At 48.5% G+C, this 17957-nt stretch overlaps 1 protein-coding gene across 4 annotated transcripts in view; it reads right to left on the reverse strand.

Annotated features, from left to right (window-relative positions):
* UBXN11 (UBX domain protein 11) overlaps positions 1-17434 on the reverse strand; it is a 32573-nt gene extending 15139 nt beyond the window's left edge. For 2 of the 4 annotated variants that reach the window (XM_061148281.1, XM_061148278.1), the window contains exons 1-4: positions 8497-8576; positions 2778-2883; positions 1955-1983; positions 1284-1382 (exon numbers count right to left, since the gene is read on the reverse strand). In XM_061148281.1, the coding sequence (XP_061004264.1) occupies positions 1284-1382; positions 1955-1983; positions 2778-2848 (199 nt within the window). In that variant the 5' untranslated portion in view covers positions 2849-2883; positions 8497-8576. Of the gene's footprint in view, positions 1-1283; positions 1383-1954; positions 1984-2777; positions 2884-8496; positions 8577-17402 lie in introns of those variants that run through there. The other 2 variants (XM_061148280.1, XM_061148282.1) reach the window with 2 other exon arrangements.
* Positions 17435-17957: the final 523 nt, after the last annotated feature.

Genomic DNA, 17957 nt, shown 5'->3' on the forward strand with positions numbered 1-17957 from the left:
CGTGCTAACAGCAGCTGCCACCTAGACTGTTGCCTGCCAGGCTCCTCTGTCCATGGGATTCTCTAGGCAAGAATCCTGGGTGGGTTACCATGCCCTCCTCCAGGGGATCTTCCCGACCCAGGGATGGAACCAGGGTCTCCTGCAGGCAGATTCTCTACCTTTGGAGCCACCAGGGAAGCCCCTAGACAACGGGGACTGTCCTGAACACGCTTCACGTGTCAGCTCTTCTGAGGAAATGAGCTGCTTTGGGAATCTGAGGCACAGAGATTCAGTAATGCACTCAAGACGTACAAAGAAGTGGTACAACATCCGGGTCCCATTAAGAACAGTGTTGAAAAGTTCACCCTCAGCTGAATTACACGTCTAATCTCACCCCTAATTCACAGGCAGTACAGAGGACAGAGGAGCAAGTTAACGGCACTGAGATAAGTCACAACGGGGCCCATCCTGCGGGCAGGTGGCCTAGACTCTTCCAAAAGCATCATTGTTTAAAAGAGGTAGGGACTCTGCTCTGCAGAAGCACAACAGTCAGATGTCCGGCATGACCCTCACATAGAACCCAAGTCGGAACAATAAAGCTGTGGGAGAAATTTTGGAACACTGGGATGTCACAGTTACTGAGTTGTTCATGTTCTGAGGTGTGATCACAGCATCGTGGTTATGTATTTCCTTGCTCCTAGAAGATGCACAGGGACGTACGTAGAGTTGAACTGTCACGATATCTGTGATTGATTTCTAAATGGTTCACCCAAAAAAATACACTTGTGTTCATTCCGACGTGTATATGGAGAGAAAGCAAGCATGGCAAAATGTCACTTGTTACTGAATACAGAAGGAGGATGTGTGAACGTCTGCTGCACTTTTTCACCTTTTCTGTTGGCTGACAATGTTTTAAATTAGGGACTTCCCTGGTGGCCCCGGGGTTAAGAATCTGCCCTGCAATGCAGGGGACATGGGTTCAATCCCTGGTCAGGGAACTAAGATCCCACATGCCGCAGTACAACTAAGCCCACGGGCAGCAACTACTGAGCCCGAGGTGCCAGCCACAGCCTGCCCTGGGGCTTGAACAGACCTCCTGGGCTAAGGGCCGGGCCCATGTGCAGCTTCATTCCAAGCCAAGCTCTGAACAGGTCTGGGGTGCAGGCACGTGCCCACAGTCAGCCAGAAGCAGAAGCAGCTGCCTCTGACCCAGCAGGAAGGAGGAGAGGCCATGCCTCTCACAGCCTCTCACTGGGGTCCTTCCTGCTGCCGGGGACTCAGGCCCCTCGGGCGTCTGCACTCACCTTGCCTACTGACAGGGGCACCTATGCCACCATAGCAGGACGGGACAGAGATCCTTTCTTCCGAGCCGTGAGCGTCATTCAGCATGTCTACCTCATCTTCTGCAGACAGGGATGCCCAGGTCACTGCTGGGGCTGAGGCCCTGGGCCTTGGGCGAGATGAAGCAGCCTGTACTATGTCCCCCTGTCTCCTCCCCAGCCCCCGTGTATGAGGACAGAAAACTTGGGATGCTGGAGAGCAAGGATCCAACCAGAACAGGCCTCTTCTTGTTCTCCCAGCCTGGCTCCTGGGGGGCCCTGGGTGGCCAAAGCCTGCATCAGAGTCGGCGCTAGAGCGGGGTTGGGATGCAAAGGTCTGAGCCTGCAGGAGGCAAGGCAGCCATATGCAGACTGGGCTTCAAGGAGAAAAGGCTGTAATGGGCTGGAGGTGGCTGTCAGGGGGTGGCAGGTGGGGGTCTGGTGCCCTCACGGCCCACCCCACAGTGAGCGGAGGGATTCCATCGTTAGTTAGGACATCCCTGTTCAGGGTGTGGGGTCTCCTAATCCGAGAGCCGCGGGTAGCACTGTAGCTGGCCAGCCACCCTGACTGACAAGGCAGTTCACCATGCTCTTTCTCTCCATCCGCCCAACTGCAAGGACGTGAGGAGGGCCCGAGGGCCAGAGCCCACACTTACCATTTCCGTAGATTTTTATCCCCCGCCTCCTGGGAACGGGCAGGAATGAGAAGGAAGACAGACAAGTTAGGACCCCCTGGACTGCCATGGGGGGGTAAGGGGGGCTTTGGCACCAGGTTATCCACCCCCACCCCCCGAGCCTAAAAAAAGATGCCTCATGAGGACATCCACCCCCAAATCCCATCCTGGGCCGGGGGTGAGCCAAGAGGCAGGCGTCAGGGTATCTGGCTCCTCCCGATGGAGACAGATGGGCAAGAGCTGAAGGGCAGAGCCTTGGGGAGAGGACCATAAGAGTCCCCAAGCCCAGGGATCCAGCCCCAGCTCTGCTCTGAAATGGCCACAGGACCCCAAGCCTGTCCCTTAACTTCTCTGGACCCCCTTGGCCATGACACGGATGACTCAAAGTGGGGGTCAGAAGAACAAGGACAGAGGTAAAAAAAAAAAAAAAAAAATGCTTTGCAAAGATGAAAGTGACAGAACGATGACTAGGATTCCCTTCACTGAGAGTCCAGCATGTGATGTGGCCGGGCCCAGAACGGCTGGGCCATCAGTGTCTGCAGAACTAATTCATGAACAACAAACAAACGGAAAGATGCCAAGCTACCCCACAGGCCACACCTCACCGGAGGGCACAGCCCAGTGTGTGCTTAGACACATGGACAACCTCCCGGAAGAAGGGATGAGAAAGAAAAGGTGGCCAGGGAAAGATACATCACTTCTTATTGCTTCCCCAAGACGCTAGGAGTCAATCTCTGAGCTCATGGGAGGGGCCAGCAGGAGGCAGGGGCATGAACACAAAGACCTCAAGAGGCTGGCTCCTTACCCAGGATTCACAGGCTCCGACTGTAGGGGCACTCTCCGGATCTTGCCAAGGGAGGCCAAAGGTGAGCTCATGTTTCTACTTCTAGATTCTAGAAGTCAGAAACCCCCTGAGAAGAAAGAAGTCAGCCCTTGGGGACAGTCACCGAGGACCAGGGAGCTGCCTGAAACCTGCTCTTTCCTGCCTACTTTTCTGAGGAGAGAGAGCACTGTCCAGGGAGCGGTGCCCCTCATGTCTTCCCACGGCCCCTGCAGAAGTTTCTGGAGGCAACCTGGCCTCAGGATCCCATGCTTGATGTTCACCTGCTCCGCTGGATATCTAGCTCTCTGCTCTGCTCCTGGGGCCTCTGGCCTAGCAGTACCCGAGAAATGGGCAATGGGGTTGGATGGGGGCAGAGGCTGGCCACTCAACTGGGACTTCCCCAGACCTCCATCCCCGGCACAAGACCACCCAGGTGGCCAGGGGCTTCTGTCCATCTATCAACGACCTGGTCATCACAAAGTTGATCATCACAAAGCCAGGGTGTCCCTCCCCTCCTACCAGAACCAGGTGCCACCTTTGACATCCCAGAGCCAGAGAGGGCAACCCCAAGGCAGGGTTCTACCAAGACACCGTGCACATGGCACGAAGTAGAGACGTGGGCTCTGGGCAGGGTCTCCCACCCACCAGGACAGGCTGTGCCTCAGTTTCCTGCAGCATAAAGTGGAGATGGTAACAGTACCAGCCAGGCAGGGGTAACACGTAAAACACCTAGCCCAGGGCCACGAGCAAAGGAATTACTCAAAAATGTAAATTGTGACTGCTGATGTTATTAGCACATAGAAGGCCCTCATAAATGTTTGCTTCCCTTCCTTTCCTCTTCCTTCAGGAAAGATGAATGAACATCAGGGATGCAATTAAAGGTCATTATTCAGTGAATTAAGTGTATCATGTGGCCGATATCTAGACATCTTAGTCAGACGACCTCCACTAGATCCTGAATCAAGTCTTTAGTTCCACTTTGGAAATGTGTGGCACTGGCCTCCACCCTGCCCCTGAATTTTCCTGGAAGCAGGGAAGGGGACCTGCATCACCAGGAGGCAGCTTCTTTGGTCCTGATTCTGAAGTTTGGGACTCATGCCCTGCCCTCACTCAGAGGTGCCCTCCAAGGACCAGGCCCAGAGTCCCCTCACCCCCATCACCCAGCATCCAGCCTCCCCAATCTGCCCCCAGCATACCTAGTTCCTGCCATCTTGCCTGGGCATCCTCGGGGTTTGTGTGGCCAAGTGTGATAGCCCCTGTGGCTCCCTGCACCAGTCTCCAAACACTGCCAGAGGGATCTTCTTACACACAGAGCTGACAGGTCACTTCCCTGCTAAATACTCCCAATGGCTCCTTCTCACCCACAGGAAAAAAAAAATTCAAAATTCCAGACTTCCTTCCTGGGAGCTGACTGTGGCACAGATCATGAACTCCTTATTGCAAAATTCAGACTTAAGTTGAAGAAAGTAGGGAAAACCACTAGACCATTCAGGTAGGACCTAAATCAAATCCCTTATGATTATACAATGGAAGTGACAAACAGATTCAAGGGATTAGATATGATAGACAGAGTTCTTGAAAAACTATGGACGGAGGTTCATGCTATTATACAGGAGGCAGTGATCAAGACCACCCCCAAGAAAAAGAAATGCAAAAAGGCAAAATGGTTGTCTGAGCAGGTCTTACGAATAGCTGAGAAAAGAAGAGAAGCAAAGGAGAAAAGGAAAGATAAACCCATTTGAATACAGAGTTCCAAAGAATAGCAAGAAGAGATAAGAAAGCCTTCCTCAATGATCAATGCAAAGAAATAGAGGAAAACAATAGAATGGGAAAGACTAGCGATCTCTTCAAGAAAATTAGAGATACCAAGGGAACATTCCATGCAAGGATGGGCTCAATAAAGGGCAGAAATGGTATGGACCTAACAGAAGCAGAAGATATTAAGAAGAGGTGGCAAGAATACACAGAAAAACTATACAAAAAAGATCTTCATGACCCAAATAACCATGATGATGTGATCCCTCACCTAGAGCTAGACACCCAGGAATGCGAAGTCAAGTGGGTCTTAGGACTCATCACTATGAACAAAGCTAGTGGAGGTGATGGAATTCCAGTTGAGCTATTTCAAATCCTAAAAGATGATGCTGTGAAAGTGCTGCACTCAATATGCCAGCAAATTTGGAAAACTCAGCAGTGGCCACAGGACTGGAAAAGGTCAGTTTTCATTCCAATTCCAAAGAATGGCAATGCCAAAGAATTTTCAAACTATCGCACAATTGCACTCATCTCACACGCTAGTTCAGTAATGCTCAAAATTCTCCAATCCAGGCTTCAACAGTATGTGAACCGTGAACCTTGAGATGTTCAAGCTGGTTTTTGAAAAGGCAGAGGAACCAGAGATCAAGTTGCCGACATCCGTTGGATCATTGAAAAAGCAAGAGAGTTCCAGAAAAACATCTGCTTCTGTTTTATTGGCTACACCAAAGCCTTTGACTGTGTGGATCACAATCAACTGTGGGAAATTCTTCAAGAGATGGGAATACCAGACCACCTTACCTGCCTCCTGAGAAATCTGTATGCAAGTCAAGAAGCAATAGTTAGAACTGGACATGGAACAACAAGACTGGTTCCAAATTGGGAAAGGAGTAGTCAAGGTTGTATATTGTCACCCTGCTTATTTAACTTATATGCAGAGTACATCATGTGAAATGCCAGGCTGGACAAAGCACAAGCTGGAATCAAGATTGCCGGGAGAAATATCAATAACCTCAGATATGCACATGACACCACCCTTACGGCAGAAAGTGAAGAAGAACTAAAGAGCCTCTTGATAAAAGTGAAACAGGAGAGTGAAAAAGTTGGCTTAAAGCTCAACATTCAGAAAACTAAGATCATGGCATCTCGTCCCATCACTTCATGGCAAATAGATGGGAAAACAATGGAAACAGTGAGAGACTATTTTTGGGGGCTCCAAAATCACTGCAGATGGTGGCTGTAGCCATGAAATTAAAAGACACTTGCTTCTTGGAAGAAAAGCTATGACCAATCTAGACAGCATATTAAAAAGCAGAGATATTACTTTGCCAACAAAGGTCCATCTAGTCAAAGTCGTGGTTTTTTCAGTAGTCATGTATGGATGTGAGAGTTGGACTATACAGAAAGCTGAGTGCCAAAGAATTGATGCTTTTGAACTGCGGTGTTGAAGAAGACTCTTGAGAGTCCCTTGGACTCCAAGGAGATCTAACCAGTCAATCCTAAAGGAAATCAGTCCTGAATATTCATTGGAAGGATGCTGAAGCTGAAGCTCCAATACTTTGGCCACCTGATGTGAAGAACTGACTCATTGGAAAAAACCCTGATGCTGGGAAAGATTGAAGGCGTGAGGAGAAGGGGACAAAAGAGGATGAGATGGTTGGATGGCATCACTGACTCGATGGACATGAGTTTGAGTAAGCTCTGGGAGTTGGTAATGGACAGGGAAGCCTGGCATGCTGCAGTACATGGGGCCACAAAGAGTCAGACACGACTGAGGGACTGAACTGAACTGAACTTGGTGGTCCAATGGTTAAGAATCTGCCTGCCAACGCAGGGGTCAGGGTTGCATCCCTGGTCCAGGGAGGTATCTAATCCCTGCCGTAGAGTAACTAAGCCCACAAGCCACAACTACTGAGCCTGCACCCTAGAGCCTGTGCTCTGCAACAAGAGAAGCCACTGCAATGAGGAGCCTGAGAACTGCAACTAGAAAGTAGCCCATGAACAGTAACGAAGACCCAGCATGGCCAAAAATAAATATTAATTAAAAAAAAATTTTTTTTAAAGATGCTATGTAAAAACCAGAATGCACTTTTTAAAAAAAAAGTGGAATCAAATAACATGACCTTTTTTTTAAAAAAAAAAAAGTAGCTTTATTGAAGTATAATTCACATACTTAACTCTTTTAAAGTATACAATCCCTTGGCTCTTAGAATATTCATATATTCAGAGTTGTGTAACTACTATCACAATCAATTTTGGAACATATTCATCATACTAGAAAGCCCCAGGCACTGTGCTTTCAGTGGCAAAACTGCTCTGCATGAACTCCCACCAAACCTGATTATCCCTCACTTCTCCAAATTCTCATCACCATAATGACTCCTCAAAAGAAACTGGTCAAAAAGACAGAAATTACAAGCATTGGTGAGGATGAGGGGAAATCAGAAGTTTTGTTGGAATGCAAATGGTGCAGTTGCTGAGGAAAACAATTTGGCAGTCCCTCTAAAGGTTAAACAGTTATCTTATGGCCCAGCAATTCCATGCCTAGGTGTATACCCAAGAAAAATGAAAACTCACATCCACAGAAATCTGTGTATCTGTTCATAAGCAGCATTATTCGTAATAGCCAAAAACTGGAAACAACCCAAATGTTCATCAACCAATAAGTGGATAAACAAATATGGTATATCCTTACAATATTATTTGGCAAAAAAAAAAAAAAAGAAATGAAATACACACTACAGTGTCAATGGACCTTGAAAACATGTTAAGGGAAAGAAGTCAGTCACAAAAGACCACCAACTGTTAGGATTCCACTTATATGAAAAGTACAGAATGGGCAAATCTATAGAGACAAGAAAGATTTGTGGTTGCCTAAGGCTGGAGGTGTTAGGGAGAACTGGGGAGAGGGAGATGCTAAAGGTACAGGGTTTCCTTTGGGGCTGATGAAAATGTTCTAAAATTTGATTGCAGTTAGTACTCTGTGAATACTAAAAACAACTGAAGTTTACATTTTAAAGAGGTGAAGTATCTAGTATGTGTATTGTATCTCAATAAAGCTATCATAGGGGAAAAAAAGGACCTGGTCTCCAAACCAAACCCAACATCTTCCCTCGAAATAAGTTCCTCCCGCTTCCCCTTTCTGAATAGTACCCTATTATCCAAACAAAAAATTTCCCTCCTTTTTCCCCTCTAATCTCATCAGTTCCGGAATCCTGCAGGTTTCTCACACATAGCTTCTCCTCCCGTGGCCCCCTGTTGGCCATCCTAGTGGGACTCTCAATGCCCTTCTTTGGGGCTGTCACAATGGCCCCAAACTGACTTCCCTGCTTCCAAATTCACTCCAGGCCAATCCAACACACAGTCTCCAAATCAATTTTCCCATGTGATCATAGGAGACCCCGGAGGACAACGGCTGTTCCTTCCCTTCAGCCTGGGGACTTCTTAAGCGAAGAAGGGCTGTTGTGTCTCCTCCCTCAGACTGGGAACCCTGGGGACAAAGCCACGTCTATTCCCCTCACTTTGGGGTTTTTCTGGGGGGTGGGAGACTGTCTTCCTCCTCAAGCCGGAGGCGGCTAAAGGTTAGACTGCCTGCCTCTTCAGACTGAAGCTTTGAGAGTCAAATTGGTCTTCCAACAGGTCCCAGTGCTCTCCAGCGCGGACACGGGCCAGCAGGCTGCACACCTTCTTTCCCTAAATCTCAGCTGGAAGCGCTCACCACGCGACTTCTAGCACCAGACCCGCCCTGGAAGCTGCGTCGCCAACCCCCTGCCTCCGCCCGTAGCCGTGGTAGGCGGCGGCCTGAATCTGCTCCCAGGCGCGGGGAGTCTACTGGAGGGGCCGGGATGTGGGGCTCGCATGTCCTCGAGGCTCTCGCGGTGAGGGCCCCAGCCTGTGTGAGAGGGACTCCACGAGCAGAAAGGTCTGGGGCCTTTCTGTAACTCACCACGCAGGCCGCAGAACCACCCGCGGCGCCGCCATCTTGTTGTCACTCGGTTCCCCAGGCGACCAGGACCCGTGTGCTTCTCATTGGCTAATCCGTGAGGAGTCCCTGAGCAACCAGGAGGCAGCGGAGGCGGGTACAGCCGTCTCTGCTCGAATTCTATTGGCCCACGAAGTCCAAACTCATCGGGAATACTGCAAATCCCAGAATCCACCGCTCTGAGCGGACTCGGGGTTTAGGGAAACTTTCCTACCTTTCCTACCACCCTAAGGCACAGAAAGCGGAGGACTGGGATTAGACTCACGAAGCTGCTGGAAACCTCTGGACCTGAATGTGCAGTCCTGACCATGCCACGGTTTTACTAAATTGATTTTGGGAGAAATTACATTTATCTTGCTGAGCTTCTGTTTTTCCATCTGATCAGTACAGTACTAAAGGGAAGTTCTTTTGAGCATGAATTGAAATGATGCAAGTACTTAATAAATGTTTCTTAAATCTGCATTTCTCTGCTAATTTCTTGGCGCCTGAAATTCTATTTCCTTTATGTAAAAATTAGAGTAAGACTCCTGCCTTTGGGTAAGATAACTGAGAGGGACTTTGGGTGAGACTCTTCCCCCTCCCGAGCCTCACATGAAAAACGTGTTGGATTAGAACAACTAGAGATAGTGTTGTTAAGAGCATGGTCTTTGGCCCCAGGAGTCCCGGGCTGTGTGTGTGTCCTTGAGCAAGTTACCTTAATTTCTTTTGTAAAATGGGGATCATATCAAACCAGTCATTCCTAGAGGAAATCAACTCTGAATATTCATTGGAAAAGCTCACACTGAATTTCCAGTAGTTTGGCCACCTGATACAAAGAGCAGACTTGTGGGAGAAGACCCTGATGCTGGGAAAGATTGAGGGCAGGAGGAGAAGGGGGCAACAGAGGATGAGATGGTTGGATGGCATCGCCGACTCAATGGACATGAGTTTGAGCAAACTCCAGGAGATAGTGAAGGACAGGAAAGCCTGGTGTGCTGCAGTCCATGGGGTCCCAAAGAATCAGATATGACTTAGTGACTGAACAACAACCACAAACCCACCTCATAGCGTTGCCATGAGAATTAAATGAGACAATACATACTGAATACCTGTCACAATACCCATACAGAGTAAGTTTTCAAAACATTTCCTGCTTTTGACTTTTGTTATCATTATCTCACAGTCATCCAGCTCTGATGATCTGGGTGTCTTATGATTTCCGGCACCCACTTCCTAATAACTTGACTCAACTACCAAAGCCCTTTATCTGCATGTCTCCAACTGCACTTATTAATATTTTCCATTTGACTCTCTAACCTACTGCTTTTGGGGGAGGGCAGGCTCCTTGAGGCATTCTTTACACACCAATTGGATACTGAAGGGAGCTACCAATTAATGAGCATCTTCCAAGTGTGAGATGCCAAAATTATGAGCTTTAGAGATGAGAAAACTGAAGCTCAGGGAAGCAAAGCGACTTGCTCAAGACTGTGCAGGTAGAAAGCAGAAAAGTGGATTCAAACCCGAACTGTCTGCCTCCAGAGTCTGTGCTGTTTCTTGAAGCTCCCACTTTAGTAAAACAGGCAGACAAAGATAAGTCAGGGTACAGATGGTACCAGTTCATGGCTAAGGGAAGAATTCAGGTGGAAAGTGTGATTGGAAGTTGGAGGTAGGAGAGCTCTCTTGCCACGAAGCTGCTCTCAGGAGGTTCTCTGAGGCTTAAGGTGTATGAAATGAGAAAGTTTGGGGCCCAGTGTTTTGGGGGATTGGTAGTCAGAGGATTAGCAACCTTATACTGTCATCTTGCTCGTGTTCCTTCTGCTCTCAAAGGTAAGCGAGGACCATCACTATGGGAGGCAGGGGGTGCTGGCCTCATGGGCCCTGTTGTGCTCTGCCTCTCACTTCCGCAAGACTAGGGAGTGAGCTGGCGTTTATCCAAGTATCAGGCTTTACAACATACCTCCCTCCTTCGCAGGGCTGGAAGCCTGGCCTGAGATTCTGCAGTAGGCAGACACTCAGCAAATGTCTAGTTTCTCTGAGGGAGGTGGGAGCCCTCTAACCTGGCAGGCAGTTTATTAAAGAGAGAAATCAGAGCCTTATTGTAGAAGTATACATTTTCTTCGTAGAAACTTGGAAAATAATCATAGTCATCATTTATTGAGGAAACATGGGCAGCATAATTTAATAAGTATGGGGCTGGGCTATGTCACTTGAGGTGAAGTGAAGTAAAAATTGCTTCAGTCATGTCTGACACTTTGCAACCCCATGAACAGTACCCCATCAGGATCCTTTGTCCATGGGATTTTCCAGGCAAGAATACTGGAGTAGGTAGCCATTTCCTTCTCCAGGGGATCTTCCCGACCCAGGGCTCAAATCCGAGTCTCCTGCATCGCAGTCAAATTCTTTCCTGTCTGAGTCACCCGGGAAGCCCAGCTCTGTTACTTAGCTGGCTGTCTCTGCTCCAGTTACTCCACTGAGCCTCAGTTTCCATATCTGGAATAGAGATTCTAATAAAACCTACCTTGTAGGGTTATTATGCAAATTAAATGTGTACACTTTCTCATAGCATTGCTGTGTTACTGTTTTTAGAAAGCTGTTTTCCAAAAACAAAGTTATGAGAGTGAAACAAGAATCTAAGCTCACCTAATAGTTAATTTTCTGACTTATATTTTTCTATCTCCCATCTTAGATGGTTCTAGAAATCTTTCCAAGGTCTCCAGGTTCACAAAAGATTTGAGTGTTGGAAGGACATTGGAGGAAAATTTGTCCAACTTTCAAATTCAGCCAGGATTTCCTCTGGATTTTCTGGGGTGGGGGCCACTTGGCCTCCTCTTAGTTCCATCCTGGGGTGGATGCTCATTCCTCTGACAGTTGTGGAAAGGCCCTGAAACGGGAGGAGAGAGGTTCTTTCTGGGCCTGCTCCCCACCTGTGGGATGAGGAAGTAGACCCCAACCCTGGGGTCAGAGGGTTCTGGAGGCCTCTATTCTTGACAAAAGACTGAGTTCACTTTGCAACTAAGTCATTTCCCGAAGAACCCTTATCAGTTATGGCCCCTTTGGCACTGAAGAATTTATCAATTCCTAGCAGCTCAGGAGGGAGAGGTAAAGACTAAGGGAGAAAGAGGTCCTGTAAGTCCAAGCATTCCTTCACAATGAAAACCTGGTTGTCTCTCCCACCTTCCCCTCTTCTCCACCCATATCACAGGCATCCTGGGTCAAGCCCATCCTATCTCCTGTTGACATTTAGGGCTTTCATATCATATTATGTGTCCTGCCCTTCACCCTTCTCAATGTTTCAGAAACTATCATGCTCTCTACATTCAGGCCTCTCCTGCCAATGAGAACATCCTCGTTTGCCTTTTCCCCCTGGGAAATTCCCCTCCATCCTTCAATGAAGAACTAGTTCAAATATCCCCTCATTCATCCCCTCATTCATGAATACGCTCACTCCCCACAAGTAGAATTGTTACACTCTACATTCTGAGAGCCCTGCTGCCATTATAACATTCCTTATTCCATTTTGTGATTTTTTTTTTTCCCCCAGTATGTGTCTCCCTTGCAGACTATGAACTTCTCACGGGAAGGGATCCTTACCCGTCTATCTTATTTGACTCACAGTAGGTGTCAACAAATGGCCTGAAATGGACGGATGGACAAATGGATGAAGATTTCCCTTGGGATGCACAGCCCTCTCTCTGTGGGGGTGAAAGCAGGAGGGCAGATCAAACTGTAATGTGAGATGCAACCCCTCCCCACCCCCCATCCATGCTATGTTCCATTCTGTCACCGAGCTCAAACACATATGGTGCAGTCGCCCACTGTGGGACTGCCCTGGGCTGGGCAGTCATTAAAGGGCACTAAGAAACTGCAGTGGGGGGTCACCTGAGGCGCTTTGCATGCTCAGGTTCCTTTTTTTGGTTGCGCTGGGTCTTCCTTCCTGCACATGGGCTTTCTCTAGTTGAGGTGAGTGGGGGCTACTCTTCACTGCAGTGCGCGGGCTTCCCACTGCAGTGCCTTCTCTTGTGGAGCACAGGCTCTAAGGCACGCAGACTCAGGAGCTGTGGTGCGAGGCTTTAGTTGCTCCACGGCATGTGGGATCTTCCCAGACCAGGGATGGAACCTTTGTCCCCTGCACTGGCAGGCAGATTCTTAACACTGGACCAGCAGGGAAGCCCCCCAGGTCCCTCTTGTTCTGCACAAACATTCCCTGTGAGTGGTCTTCCCTGAACACTAACCTACAATATGTCCTCCCCCCATTTCTCTTTTTTTGCACTATCCTTTTCACTCCTTCATAGCGCTTACTGAAGTCTTAAATTACCATCATGGTTAATGTTTTCTCCCATTCAAGTGGGCTTCCCAGGTGGCTGGGTGGTAGAGTCTGCCTGCCAATGCAGAAGACGCAGGTTCACTCCTGGGTTGGGAAGATCCCCTGGAGAAGGAAATGGCAACCCACTCCAGTGTCTTGCCTGGGAAATTTCATGGACGGAGGAGCCTGGTGGGCACAGTTCATGGAGTCACAAGGAGTCGGACAGGACTGAGCACGCACACACACACACACACACACACACACTCAAATGTCAGTTCCGTAACATCAGGGACTACGCCCCCCTTTTTTCCCCACTTCTGTAGCCCCAGTGTGTGCAGTACCTGGCACACAGCGGATACTTAACAACTATATTTTGCTATAATATTTTGTCATCGTTTTCTACTTCACTAATCCTCTCCTCATTTGTGTCTAATCTGATGTTAAACCTATCCACTGAGTTCTTAATTTCTATCATTGTATTTTTAAGTTCTAGAATTTCCATTTGGTTCTCTTCTATAACCTATAGCTCTTGGTCTTGTCTTCTACGTATCTGAATATACTAAGAATTATTAGTTAAAATTTGGTTGATAATTCCATTATCTGGATTTTCTGTGTAATTATTTCTATTATTTATTGCTCCTCTTATTTTTTCTTTGTTTTTTTGATCATGTTGTCTTCAATTTCTGTGAGGGGTTGGGCTGTTGTTTCTCATTCACTTGTACTCCTCATGTATAACCTTTCATGCTCCCAACCCAAAGCCTGGTGGAGGGTGGGGGAGTTTACCAGGGCCCTCCTTTCTTAGCAGGCCTTGAACTACAGTTTTCTCCCCCAGCTCCACAAATCTGTATAAAGCTCTGCTCAGTTTCTCAGCTGTCTCTTCTGGAAGTAGCAAGTACTTTTAGAGGAAAAGCAGCCCCAAGTGAAGGGCTCACATCTTTATTCCCCTCAATTCTTTTCTTCATTGGTGACTCCCCAAATATTTAGTCTACTATTGCCCCATAATCATTTATTGACCGCATGAATACAGGCATACAAGGCTTGGAGGTAAGGTGTGATCACCTTTTACTCACTTATTATTCAGCTGTCCCTGACACCTAACTGCCATATTCTGTTTTGTGCTGAGTTAGAGAGGTGACAAGACCTAGAGGGACCTGGTCTTGGGTCAAGCTACTAAACCATATTCTCAGCAGACACAATCTTTAGAGCAGTGGCCAACAGAAGAAGCTCTTGGAATACTGAGGAACTCCCTCCCTTTGAAGGAGTTTCTAGGAGCAGGGGAATGGAAATTTTCTCAGAAGAAGGGGCTTCTGAGCTAAGTCTTCTTTTTTCAATATTTATTTTTATTTACTTATATATTTATTGGCTTGCCAAGTCTTAGTCGTGGCATGTGTGATACTGGATTTTTGTTAAGGTATGCAGGGTCCTAAAGAAAATCAGTCCTGAATATTCATTGGAAGGACTGATGCTGAAGCTGAAGCTCCAATACTTTGGCCACCTGATGCGAAGAACTGACTCATTGGAAAAGACCCTGATGCTGGGAAAGATTCAAGGCGAGAGGAGAAGGGGATGATAGAGGATGAGATGGTTGAATGGCATCATCAACTCGATGGATATGAGTTTGAGTAAACTCCGGGAGCTGGTGATGGACAGGGAGGCCTGGCGTGCTGCAGTCCATGGGGTTGCAGAGAGTCGGACACAACTGAGTGACTGAAATGAACTGAACTGCAGGGTTTTTAGTTGCAGCATGCAAACTCTCAATTGTGGCATTTGGGATCTAGTTCCCTGACCAGGGACTGAACCCAAGCCCCTTGCATTGGGAATGCGGATTCTTAGCCATTGGACCATGAGGGAAGCTAGCCGGAATAGCTCAGTTAGGAGAGCATTAGACTGGACCATGAGGGAAGTCCCTTGATCTAAGTCTTGAAGAACGAATATTATCAGATAAAACAACTGAAGAACAGCTTCCCTTAAAGAGAAAGAGGGGTTGTAAAAGAGGCTAGGGCAACTAGAGGTGCAAGGTGGGTATGGCTGTGGGCTAGGGTGTGAAAAGTATGGAACCCAAAACAGAAGGCTGGGGAGGAAGGAAGGGCTTTGAATGTCACACTAAGGAGTTTAGGCCTGATTCTTGGGGGAGGTAGGGGCTACGTATTGAGATTTTCCAAGTCAGGTTTGGAGAAGGTGTATGGTCGGGCAGGAAAATCTAGAGACAGACTAGGTTCTCTATTTAGCTCTGCATTAATCCACCCTTCTTGGGTCCTCAATTTTCCCATCTGTAAAATGGGGGTCTCTCTAAGCCCTGCGCAAGGATGACACACAAATTCATGAAGCGTTCCACATTTTTCCGGGAGTTGGTGATGGACAGGGAGACGTGGCCTGCTGCGATTCATGGGGTCGCAAAGAGTCGGATACGACTGAGCGACTGAATTGAACTGAACTGAACTAAGCTCTCTAAGTTTTGCAACCAGGGTTCTCTTTATCCAGATGGTGTTAAGACAGAATGAAGCTGCTCAGAGGGCAGGAGAGGAAGTTTGAAGCCCCACTTCTCTCAGGTACTAACAGACTCCAGACATCCCTCCAAGTCACAAGTTCCAAACTCTAAAAACCCTTCCAGCACCCACCAGATCTCCCAACCACTAGCAGCTCAAGCTCAAACAACAGCAGAGACTCAGGATGTTAGAAATGAAATTTCTGGGGTTTGTAAGAATGTTTTTGCAGATATGAGCTTGGCATTTAAGTATCATTACACAAATCCGCAGCATGGAGAAAAGACCCAGGGTTTAAGAGGGGAGGAGACTGCCCAGTGGGATGGAGCCAGTTTCAGCAGGGCAATCTTGAGCATCAACATGGGCCTCTTGTCTCCTGGGGCCTGGGCCCTTCTGGCATCTGCTGCCTCATGGACTCTCACCCACCCACGTGCACCAAAGGCAGCCAACATGGTGAGGTTAAGGGTCAGGAGCTGCCTCAGGTGAAGGAGCTGATGGGGGTGGGCCGTGGCAGGTGAGGCAGGCTTACCTACTGGGGTGGGGAATTAGCTCAAATTGTATCGCTCCTGCTGAGCATGGGAGAAGTAGCGGGATCGATGCCTGCATTCTCCAGTTTGGGGCCTCACTTGTGGCTCAGCTGGTAAAGAATCTGCCTACAATGTGGGAGACCTGGGTTAGGAAGATCCCCTGGAGAAGGGAAAGGCCACCCACTCCAGTATTCTGGCCGGGAGAATTCCATGGACTGTATAGTGTCACAAAGAGTCGGACACGGCTGAGCGACTTTCACTTTTTGTGGCAGGCAGTGGAGGGCTCCACCCACTTCCTTCCCTACCCACCTCCCCAGGAGCCTCAAGATTCCTGCCCCTTCCTTTTTACTTCTTGGCTTTCACCAGCCTGACTTTCAGGTTTTTGTTGTTTTTTTTTTTTTTCCTTTGTTTCTTTTTAGCCAGGGCTGGAGGCCCTAAGAGCTCACTCAAGTGTTTCTGAGGCTTACTCAAGTTTTTCTGAAGCTAGCTACACGAGGCCCAAAACCGGAGCAGGGAAGCAGGAGAGGGGGATTTCTTTTACTACCTGGCATGCAAACAGGACACAGAATAGACTAAGGAAGGGAGAGTGAGTGAAGCTGAAGCTGGGCTGCAGAAACCACCCTTGGTTCCTCCAGGAGGGAGCCAGGCAGGGAACCAAGACTTAATCGGTGACTTCCAAGACAGCCCAGAGGTTACATACATGGCTGCGGCTTCACACAGACCTTGATGCAATTCCACCTGAAACTGGCTCCTCCTTTTATTACCTTGGGCAAGTCACTTAATATCCAAGCCTCAGTTTCTTCATCTGGAAAATGGGGGTAATTAGGGAACCTGATGCAGAGTCCCACTGAGATAATAAAGTGAGAGGATGTTTAAAGAACAGAGCACGGTTCACGCATCTTTGTGATTCACCCTATCCCCCACCCCTGGCTGGGACTTCACAGACACCGCCACCCCAAATCCCTTCCCCTGAAGTTTAGTTAACTTCTGGTCCTCCACTAGCCTTCTTCCCATTGCTCTGAGACTAATACAGACACCCATCTGCTGTTTTCTTTATCCAGCTCATAAGATGCTAGGTCTTAGTAAACTTCAGAAATAATCCACTCAGTCTTCTCACCTGAGGCCCGGAGGAAATGGGCTTACCTAGAAGCTAGGTTTCTGGGTTCCTGTCACATTTCACCTTCATTTTCACAGAAATCCACACACCCCACTTTTCGTGCTCCACAATCCTTTCTTCTGAATCTTAGAACGGTCCACAACCTTACTTTGAAATCTAAATTTATCCCAGCCTTTCCTCCTTCAGCACCTACCCCCTGCCCCAATCTCCTTTTATTTATTTATCCCCCCCCAATCTCCTTTTAATGATACTATATTTTTGTAATTCTCTGGCAATTCTTTCAGAGAGGTACAGTTTCTGGCCCTGGGGTCCCAGAATTGATAGGTGATTAAACCAAGATTCAATCCCCACTCTGCAGGGCTCCAAGCCCAGGGCCCTCTTTACTGCCCCCCAGCTGCCTCTGGGTTTGCCCACCTCCCATCCCCTGGGATGTGCCCCAGTTCCACTCCAGAACCCATCACCTGCCAGAGTTGTGGAGCTGGGGCCTGGCATCCTCAATCCCAAGGTCTGTAGGACAGCAGCAGTACTCACTCCACCCCAGAGGCCCTCCTTCCTTTCCCTCCACCCCGCCTCCCTGCTTTACCCTCCTTCAAAAGCAGCCAAGCCCAAAGAGGCCTGCAGACAGCCCTGAGTTCACCTCCAAAAGCTGCTACCGAGAGAGCCGCGGAGAGCCTTCCAAGATGAAAGGCTTCCTCTTCCTCCTCTTCACCATCAGCCTCCTGATTATGATTCAGGTAAGAGCAGCCCCCTGGAGTCCCTGGAACCACCGCCCCAGGCTCCTCAGACCTGCCTGGCAGTGGGGAGACGGCTTGCAGGCTCCTGGCACCCAGCCTTCCTCCCATGGGAACCAAGGACTCTGGACGCTTGGCTCCCAGCCTTCCAGTTCTTCTCGTTGGGGTCAGACTGTTGGAGGGTTTCCCCTGAGCATTGCTGCCTCCGGTACTTGAGGCTGGGGCACACTGACAGGGTGCCAGCATACTGAGGCCCCCAAGGGGTGTTGTGGAATAACAGGAATA

This window comes from Dama dama, chromosome 8 (genome assembly GCF_033118175.1).
Source record: "Dama dama isolate Ldn47 chromosome 8, ASM3311817v1, whole genome shotgun sequence".
NCBI classification, from domain to species: Eukaryota; Metazoa; Chordata; class Mammalia; order Artiodactyla; family Cervidae; genus Dama; species Dama dama.